This window comes from Notothenia coriiceps, unplaced genomic scaffold, assembly GCF_000735185.1.
Source record: "Notothenia coriiceps isolate Sejong01 unplaced genomic scaffold, NC01 NC01_scaffold00001364, whole genome shotgun sequence".
Lineage (NCBI taxonomy): Eukaryota > Metazoa > Chordata > Actinopteri > Perciformes > Nototheniidae > Notothenia > Notothenia coriiceps.
The window spans coordinates 123,634-134,157 of record NW_011334065.1 but is presented as its reverse complement, the minus strand read 5'-3'; the positions used below and the strand labels follow the sequence as shown (position 1 = coordinate 134,157).

At 37.6% G+C, this 10,524-nt stretch overlaps 1 protein-coding gene across 2 annotated transcripts in view; it reads right to left on the bottom strand.

Annotated features, from left to right (window-relative positions):
* The window catches only part of pxdc1b (PX domain containing 1b), a 13,703-nt gene extending 8,217 nt beyond the window's left edge, over positions 1 to 5,486 (bottom strand). The window contains exons 1-2 of one of the 2 annotated variants that reach the window (XM_010788417.1): positions 5,398 to 5,486; positions 2,559 to 2,862 (exon numbers count right to left, since the gene is read on the bottom strand). In XM_010788417.1, the coding sequence (XP_010786719.1) occupies positions 2,559 to 2,814 (256 nt within the window). In that variant the 5' untranslated portion in view covers positions 2,815 to 2,862; positions 5,398 to 5,486. Of the gene's footprint in view, positions 1 to 2,558; positions 3,211 to 5,397 lie in introns of those variants that run through there. The other variant, XM_010788407.1, reaches the window with a different exon arrangement.
* Positions 5,487 to 10,524: the final 5,038 nt, after the last annotated feature.

Sequence of the window (10,524 nt, the reverse complement as noted above, 5' to 3'; positions counted from 1 at the left end):
ACTTTAAGTTAAGGTCTTCTTTTGAATAAGAAAAAAACGTTGGGGTTATCCACAGATAAATATGAAGTCTGAAAAAGTACTTAATGTCCAATATATTGCATAGTTTATTTTGGCACTTTTTTTGGCACTTTTGACTCAGGTTTAACTAAAGTCTGATTTAAGGGTTGTTTATATTTCACATCATTAATCAGAATCTGCAAAGCAACTAAAATAAATGTAGTGGAGTAAAAATACCAGGTTAACCTCTGAATTGTAGTGGAGTAGAACAAAGTAGTACATGCTGCAGTAACAAAAACATTTCCCAACTTGGGATCAATAAAGTATATCTTATCTTATCTTAAAGGTCCCATGTCATGCTTTTCCGGTTATTACCTGTCCCCTTGTGTGTTATGAAGGTTTTTATGCATGTAAACGGTCTGCAGAGTCAAAACCCTCAAAGTACACCCTGTAGCGAGTAAAACTCTAACACAGAAAATACCTCCCCAAAACGCCTCGTTGGAGATACGTCACTGTCCATTGATTATTCCGGGTAACTCATGATGTCATGCGTTACCCGGAACCAAATGGACCAATCCGTGGAGCCGTTACGTCCGCGGAGACGTTACGTTAAGCCCCCGCTGATTGGTCCAAATTGACCAATCCACTGACTTCCTCACACACACACTCAGTGCAGGCANTAATGAGGCTTTATTCAAATATTAAAGAATACTTTAAGTTAAGGTCTTCTTTTGAAAGACTTAATATTTATCTGTTGATACCCCCAAAGTGTTGTTCTTATTCAAAAGAAGACCTTAACTTAAAGTATTCTTTAATATTTGAATAAAGCCTCATTAGTTTGTCTGTTTTGCACATCCTCCTGTTAATATCTTTGGACGTCCTTTTATTGTAGAGATCACTACAGTATCTTCTTGATATTTTCTATTCTATATGTGTATCATTGACCTTCTACTTTCCCCCTATTTTGTATGTAGGCTACTCTTAATATTTAACATATTCAACAACAAAATTCAATAACGTGCTTTATTAACCACCAGGAGGTGCGGGTTAAAAAAACAGTGGTGTATTTAATAAAACATAATAATATCAAACATAATATTACTATTAACTTTATTGTGAAATTAAAACAGAACGGTAAAGGAAAACACAGTTTCAGTCTCTCGATTTGAAGCTTATGCATTGTACCATGAACCTGTATAGACCTGTAACAGTCAACTGCATGAGGAGTTGGAAAGGTAGTTCAGTAAATAATATATTTTAAGAAAAGCAAGAACACTCGGAATAAAGTATTATTTAATTTTTTTTAAATGTTTTTCATATCGCATGAACACCATATCCTGACATGCATTGCGGCTAAAACAATCGATGTTTTAGCCTATCAAAACCTCTGAAAAAAGAAAGGTGTCTCTCAGAATCGAAAGAGAAAAATCTATGGGAAAAACACAAAAGCATTGTAAATGTCGTATAATTAACAAGGATAAACTGATGTTTTTTAGTTGATGAGTACTGCAGATATCACTGTTAAATCATTTGATCATTGGTTTTATTATGAAAACGTCGAGACCGGAAATACTGTTTTCAACCCGTAACTTTCATACCTCAAATCATCTTCGTAATATCTATCAAACTATAGATCCTACATATCGACTCGACGTGGAATCTAAAAGTACAATATACACTTCTCGCTAGAAATCTAATCAAAAAGCGTTTTAATGGCCAAACTATCCTACAATTTAGGATTTTACAGAGAGGGTTATTTGGGAATAAACGACCATCTGTAACGTTAGCATTCAACGGGAGCACTAGAGGGCGAAAACTTTAAAACGTAATTATAGGACGTATTAAGCACTTGAACAAACGGCATATTTGGTCGTAATAAGGGCCCGAACAATCGGCCCATTTGGTCGTATGAGTTGGAGGACGTGTTGAAATAATGTGAGATTTTTAGGTATAACGTCTCACTTTCTTTACAAAATATACTGTTGGGGCAAAAAAGTAATGTTGCCCTAAAATGAAAGTCAACTATATTATCATTCTAGACATGGATTACTATTTCTTAAATCCATTAGGCACTTTGTTATTTTATAGTTTCTTATTTCGAAGAAACTTATAAGCACAATACTTAAAGTTGTGCTTTTGGATGACTGTTTAGGAGCAATTCAGTTGTTCTATTTCAAATAGTATTCTAAAGATATAGGCACTGTCTTAAGTTTCATTTGTAACAAAGTAGGATTTAAGTGATGAGCTATCAATCTGAAAATACCACCAATGACACTAAAAATCTTTATAGTTAAGCATTTAATAAAGCACAGCTGGCAAATAGTTGTGCATTCTGGCTTCTCAATTGTTAGTCGCTGCTAAAAAATTTAAAAGTGCAGAAATTGAGGGGGGTCAAAGCCCTCTACTACGCATTTGGCCCCCCCCCCCAATTTAAGGGATACGCCCCTGATCAGAATGTAACCATTAAAAAGTAAACTAATGTCACATTATTTCTGAAGCCATGTTACTGTATTAAATGCTCACTTCCTGCCATACAACTATCCCATTCCCATCAGACCAACCTTCTATGAGCGGAGACTTGGAGAGGTCTCTTATGTCCTCAGGAAAGGACTCCAGCAGTCTCCTAAACAGCCGCCCCAGATCGGAATAACTCCGATGCAAATATAAAATGTTCCTGTCAGACCACTCTGTCCTTATCTCGAAGAATTCCTCTTCCTCTCCCCGCTGGCTGATGATCAGTCTGCGGATCCCGTTGACCCAACAGTCTCGGACAAACATGTTGACCAGCGACGTGCCTTCAAACACAGCCGATGCCATTCCTCAGACGTCAGTCCAGCATGCTGGGGCGGGCCGGGGGACAGCACGCTGGGGGAAAAAGGAGTCGATACAACAGAAGATTTGAAAAATAAAGAAATTCAGCCAAAGAAGAAGTAAAGACAACTCCGGTAACTTTTCGGTCAGTGCGCACTGACAGCTGTTGTGTTTATGCACAGTGGGAGGATGTTCTGCTCAGCACATCACAGGCAAACGTGGCATGATCTGAAAACATAGACTTTTGTCATAGATACCGCCCCCACAAAATGGATTTGTCCATCGATCCAACAACAGTTTGACTAAATAAAGTCCAAAGAAGATCTCTCAAAGTATAAAGTACTGCTCCCTCCTCCAGTCTGCCGTTAGTTTCCTAAATCCAGAGCATGTCACTTCACTCTGTCTGGGTAAGCTTTTCTTTCAGTTTCCTCCCCTCTTCTTCCTCCCTCCTTCCTTCCTCCCTTCCTCCCGTATACTTGACAACAGGGTATTATCATGCAAAGAATGCAAAGGGCTGCAAAGACAACACTGTCAATCTCCGTATTCATGGGATAAGTATCTTATTAGGCCCTTTTCAGTTTTGTTTTTCTGGATTTGACGCCATTTGCCACGTCTTTCCACAAATCAGCAATCTTGAAATTATATGTTTGGAAAAGACCACAGGAAAATAACATCAACGCCTCAAATCCAGCAGATTTTGGCCAATATTTAAACATTTGCAATATTTTCCATTTCTGGTCATGTCAAAATACCATGTAGTTTAGCCAATAGCTACAGCAATGCATTTAGCCTATTATTTGTCCTGGAAAAGATCTTCTCTGAATTGCTCCATTGCGTTGCACTTTTTTCAGTAATAGAGCTTTACAGGAAGTCGTGGCTAAGTCGAGTAATGACGATTCAGCTGCAATTAACTGTAAACTGCAAACAGTTCTGGTAAACACAATTCATAAAATACAGTAGAGGAAAAAGCATTGTCATTGAAATTAATGCAAGCTGAAAAATACTTATTAGTGGACATACACAAATGCATATAGGAAATCTCGGAACACTGAACATTGTAGCCTACTGTTGAGATCTGAAAAAGCAATTATTCTATAAACGTGTATACATAACATTTTATGAGACACAGCACAAGACTTGATCCATGCCTCCTTTGAGCTCGCAATTACACCTTTGTGAGTTTTTTGGTCTTGTTATGGCAAATGTGAAGGCTTGACAGATTGTGATGCAGCCAGTGAGGAAAATATACATTTCCAATTTGCAAAACTGTTCAAAGAGCTGTCCTTCACATGCAACAGTTTCATATTCAGCTGTTCAATTCCTTGTTACGCTGCAGTGAGGGAAAATATGGCATGGTGATGCGGGAAAACAGGTGGCCACAGTATGGAAAATCTATCAATTATAATGGAAATATTCTGAAAATGTAGACTCAGTAAGAAATTCCTGCTTATGTTGTCTCAGTATTATACTGTACTTTTCAGTTTTATCAATAAGTTCTCAATAAATGTGAAGAAACTACTAATTGAAAGTGAGCTAGTAAAAGTGCAATTAAATAAAATCACTTTTAAAGTCATTCATCCTAATAATATTCGAATAGCAACTTGTTGAATGTCACCGTTTTATACTGGTACAAATAAATAAATAAATTCTTGCTTTGTGAGAATAATATCTGAGTAACATGTGTCACTTAAGCTATTCAAACAACCATTTGGAAGAAGTTCTTAATCACATTTCCTAATTTAAATGACTTAAATATAAAAAAAATATTAAGACAGATGTGTTTGTTGCAGGTCAATGTTTGTTTGCAGAATGGAATCATATTACATAAAACTCCCTTTTCACTGTCCACACACTATCATTACGATAGCAGAAATTATACAGTGGCAAGGAAAACCATGACGCACTGTAATAATAAAGCAGCTCTTGCTGAAAGGTCATGTGGTGGTTGACATGTGAGATGCAGTTTTAGGAAAACTATTATTAAGGCTGGTTTTCCGCTGGTAGGGAAAAGACCAAACATTAAAAGATATTGAGGATCAAGTTTGGCGTTGAGTGATTTCTCCCTTAGTGGACAGTTTTGACTATTTTACTTTCAGAGAGGATAAAAGGTAACAGAAATCTAGGCAGCCATTGGACCTTGTTAATGCTGTCTGCCATTTAATGTGGTTCTTTGGCACCACACCTATTGAGGTAAATTGAACAAAAGAGAACTTTTAAAGTAGTTTTCCATCCCAAAAAGTGCTTACATTTTAAAGTAAACTGACACAAATAAAGCATCTACAAATATATACAGCAAACAGCTTTGTTAGTCAAATGCTCACATCAGTATGCTTTTACTGCTTTTTAACAGATATAGGACATGGTCAACATCTTAGTTTAGAGTTGCTTCTTAGGAGTAGATTGAACTTACTCGTTTGACCAAGACATATTGTTTAAAAAACGGTTAAATAAAATGGCTAACCAGCCTTTTCAAAAGGCAGAATAAGGACAACTTTCTTAAGAAAGAAAGTGGCAATGGTAGACAATACAGAGAGTTACAATGGGAAAACTTCTCTACAAATTCAAAACACTATTCACACAGAGACACACCGGTTTCATGCTGACATCCATGCAGACAGAGAGGGTTGCTGCAGCTTTCCTCAGCCCAGCATGCAGGCCTTGATTGGGGATTGGAAGCACCTGGAGGGAGACAATCAGTGGAAGAGGAAGAGAGAGAGATAAACACACACACATCACAGCAGTTTTGCAGCAAGTTTATCATACTCAAAATGCTCAACAAACTAAACATTTGCCCTGGTGGTGGAGATAGATGAAAAGTCAGGGGAATGCCGAAGATACACAGATTCATCCTCTGGGCACCATGAATATATGCACCAAATCACACACAATCCACTGCTGTTGAGATATTTCAGTGTGAACCCAAGTGGTTAACTGACTATCCAACAGACAGCACATCCAAAACTAATATGTGTCAGATAATACATGTCTTGTACTTTCTTACAAACACTATTGTTCATTTTCTTTGGGTTTGGAGATGTATGATGTATGCTGCACATTTCATTTGAAGTACAAATTATTTCAGAATGATTAAGTTACACAGAGAAACCGCCACAGTAAAAACCCTTCTCCCCCTCTGTAATAAGACGATCTGTCTGTTTTGAACCAGGCTTCAGTATGTGGTGTAGCCACATTTACAGCATCAGCACATATCGTTTCAATGCCTCATTCCAGTGTGTTTCCTGTGAAAGATTAAACCTTAAATGGAAAAATAAAAAAGGCTTTGACCCACTCATCCTTAAATGCTTTCTCTTGCAGAATTCTAGAACATTTGTCTCTTGTTGCAAGCTGAGGCTTTAACTGTGCGGTGGAAATAAAGAGAGCAAAAGGGAACTGTTGAGCGTTGGTTTCACGAGAAACTGATGTGTCCGCACATAGAGGAAAGTTTGTGTATTAAAAACATTACATATTAAGGCTGCCTCTGCACTTTTAATTGACATATTTAGGATTAGAAATGGGTTTGGATGTGAAATAAGACTGTATTTAGCAAAAGGATTTATTTAGGATTAAGAATTGTATATGATTAAATGGGGGAGCTATGGCATAATGGTTTGGAGTTTTAGTTGCAATTCAATGTACATTAAATTCACAAACCTGGCTGGACCCCCCTTGAAAATGTTATCAGTCCATTAAATAGCTGTTATCAGTTGTAATCTGTACCATTCTTATTCTTCAAACAAGGCAAAATGTGCAAATGTGACATAATTGTTATGTCACTTAAGGTAAAATGTGTATTTCTGAACTTTCTGTGAGGTCTATAGTACAGCCTACGTTTTGTGTTTATCTTGTAACCTACAGTAGGTGGTTGGCCTGCAATATAGTTAAATGCCATGTCATCACTGTAGTATTTTTCATTTTACACCCATGTTTAATTATGCAGTTGAAAGGAGGGAGATGAGGGCTTCTATAACTCCTACTACTTTGTCACTCCTTTAATCCAAAACTCCAAACAGCCACACCCTAGACCTTCAGTGAACTTTGTAGATTCCTAAATTAAAATCACCTGTGATGACAACAGAGAAAACATAGCCAGTTTCAAAGTCACTTTGCTCCAGTTGCTCACAAGCCATGCATAACGAGGAAGCAGGTTTATTCCTTTCCTTGGAGCAAGCATAAATTCCAAGCTCTGACAAGGCCATATGCTTTTGTCGTACTCCCAAACCTTTATCTTTGCACCTGTAAATCATATGGCATCCCCTGTTCTTTCAGAAAATCAAACATCAGAGGCTCTTAAAGCAAAACTGTTTAGAAAGGAAGAGAGGAGAAATAAAAACATAAAAATGGACACATCTGTCACGGAACAAAGAACATCTGCGCTGATGGTAACAGGCGTTCCCTTTTCATTGAGAGGCATTGTGAGCTGTGGCAGAGCTTCACTCCGAGGAAGTCATTCTGAGCCATAACTCTGTCCTCGTCCACACCAGCAGACAAAACCTAATAAAGAGTGCAGGAGCTGGGGTTAGAGAACTGCCGGAGTGTTTTTAAAAGGCTGTATAATGGACTGTGGTTGTCTTCACCAAGCATCTGTTGGACCTCGTGTTTTATGGTCTCATCCTTATTGTGTCTCCAGTGAAGCTTGGAGAGCAGAGGCCCTATAGTCAAGGCAGAGTGAACGCCTGCTCGCTTTATTTCCTCTATATGGAGATCCAAGTTCCGGCTAGAAAAGTCATAAATCAGATATGTGTGTGTGTGTGTGTGTGTGTGTGTGTGTGTGTGTGTGTGTGTGTGTGTGTGTGTGTGTGTGTGTGTGTGTGTGTGTGTGTGTGTGTGTGTGTTTGTCTGTGTTCTTTGGTCATGCTAAACAATGCTTACGATAAATCAATTTACATCCTATACAAAATCCACCTACCAGCGACTTCCAAGCTAGAAAATACTACCACGTCACATTTGGTTCATTACAAAACCTCCAGAAAAATATATTTGGGGATTTTAACATGGCATTATGTGCAAAGGTATGTTTGATGTTTGTGAAAGCTAAACTTCACCCAGTCTTAATGCTAAGCTAAAGTGGTATTGATCTTGTCATTTGGTCCTTGAGCATATGTTCCAAAATGACATACTATTCCTTCAAGGTTCATAAAAAAATTGGTAGCAATAAGTAAGGAGGAAAACAAAAGTCCATATAGCAACAGACTAACATTCCCAAGCTTCATCTTTACAAACTGGTCACGTAACGTTATAAATCATAAAGTGTATGATACACAGTCAGGTCTACAGTGTCAGCAGCGCACAGCAGTAAACACATACTGTATGTCCCTGATTTACTGTGCACACTGGGGCAGAGGTCTCAACTAATGGAATATTTAATGTATCCATGACTGACACTTTAATCTGCGGTGAGACCTCCAGCTTGCAACTTTATCATATAAATCTGAGATACACTTTACAGCCCATCTGTGAGTTACAGCATTTAGACCGTCTGTGTATACACATAGACATGATCAAGCTTTAAAAAGATTTTCATAAACTGCATTAAAATTGGTATCCTAATCAAAGGAACATTTTTAACACTTTGTAGTCTAGCCTATACAAATCAAGATGTCATTAAAACACATAATGATAACACCTGCAGGACTGTCGTCTGCCAGAAGCACTTGTCCCATCTGCCAGGATGTCAACATTAATGCTGTTTTATCTACACGCCTCCATTATATTCACACAGCTGTGAATAAGCAACCACAGGTGCCTCACAATAACACAATTGACTGCTTCATATAAAGCTGTCAAGTGTGGATAATAACCCTCTCCTTGATGCTCCTGCATCCTTGAATGTCATGTGATTTTGCAGATCTCATATAGACGTAACGGCTCGGTTCTCACAACTTTTGTGTGTCAGCATAGTGTGTTAGATCTGTAATATTATGTTTTAAATGCAAATATTTATTTTATTTATTCCTCATGTTTTACAGTATTTTGACCCCTATTGGTCATATATCAAATTTTGTGGTTTTCCTCCCTGACTTTGCATGTGTTCGTCTTTACAGTACATAGGTTCTAGCCTGAAGTCAAACTACTTTACAAGTAAAATGTAAGTTTAGTGTTTTGTTTCCCCTTGAGACAATGCAGATAATTAATCATGGAGAGGATGCAATATTGCAATTGGAAAACGTTTTCATTGAACAACTCAATATACAGTTTTGAGGACTACAATTAATGTTACATTAAAGTCAAATGTCAATACCCTTACTTGCCGATGATGAACTCGTATCACACTCAGGAAATATGCCATGAAATACAAAGACTATAGAGCTTATTAGTGAGAAAAAAATGCAAGATAGTTTCCATGGAAATCCAATATAAATGCAAAATCTACAGTCACGTAAAGTTCTGATGTAAATAATAGCTCAGAATGTTTTCTTGTGTGGAAACTATATTTTCCAAATATCTGCTGTTACAATATTACATAACCTTTGTGAGAGTAATGATGATGAGTACAAGGAGGAATGGACTGCCTTACCGGCGACCCAACTTGATGGGCCAGTGCCAGCCATTGCCGAGACTGGGGGGCAAGACACGCGCACAGCCCTTATGGGGCATCTGAACAGCGTGTAAATTGTACATTGTAAACATTTTGACAATAAGGCTGATCTTTTGTACAGTGCTTTTGGTTCTCTCTTTTATTTACCACAGTCGAGACAGGCAACATTACAATAGTGTACAGTGTGGCAATATAATAACAATAAACTGTGCCAGATGTGTTGTATGCACAGTAAATGGGCTCAGCAGCAAACACACCTTTAATATATATCTTCCTGAGACCCACTGCATCCGTCTGCCATAAACACTACGGAAACCTACATGTTAGTTTTGGCCCATAGAATCCTTTTTGTGTTGTGTAAAATGGGGGGGAATAAAAAGTTAGCAAATCCCCATGTCCTCCTCAGAAGACATAAAAACCTTTAGTTTTAGGTCAAATAATATTTAAAATGATATGATCAATTATTATCATTTGTGTATGTGCCTCTGCCATTCCCCCACAAGGTTGCAACATTGTTGATAAATTCAACTACCGACACCTGTCTGCTCTCACATTCCCACATTATTGTCTTGCAGGAACCAATCTTTATTTTTTTCATATTCTATCCCAGCTGCACATTTGGGGTGGGACACAGTAAATAAAGCTTGGCCAGTTTATAACCGATGAAACATGATGGTATCAGAATAATCACTTACATGTGATGTATAGGATGCTACACAGGTCACTGTAAAGATAAAGTGTCAGAGGAGAAATAAGCAAGATACAGGATCTGTTTAATCGCCATGTAGGTTCTCTTTTATTGCACACTCAAGACAATATAAATAACGGCATCACACTGTCCCAGGTGTGTCGTATGCATGTAAATACAAGTTAAAAGTTTGAATGTAAATAGAAGTTCAAATGTTTAATGTAAATAAAATGGAATTTGTAAATGTAAGTTAACATTTTCAATATAAAATAAAGTGTCAGTTGTATCAAGACAATATAATAGCAGAAATAACAATAATACAAAAATAAACTGTGTAGGGATAGGCTCAGCAGCAGACACCTTAGTGCAAAGTTGTGTGTCAGTATTAATAACAGTGGCATATATATATATAATAATAACAACAATACAAAATGAACTGTCCCAGGTGTAGGGATGGGCTCAGCAGCAGACAAGGTTTAGTGCAAAGTTATTG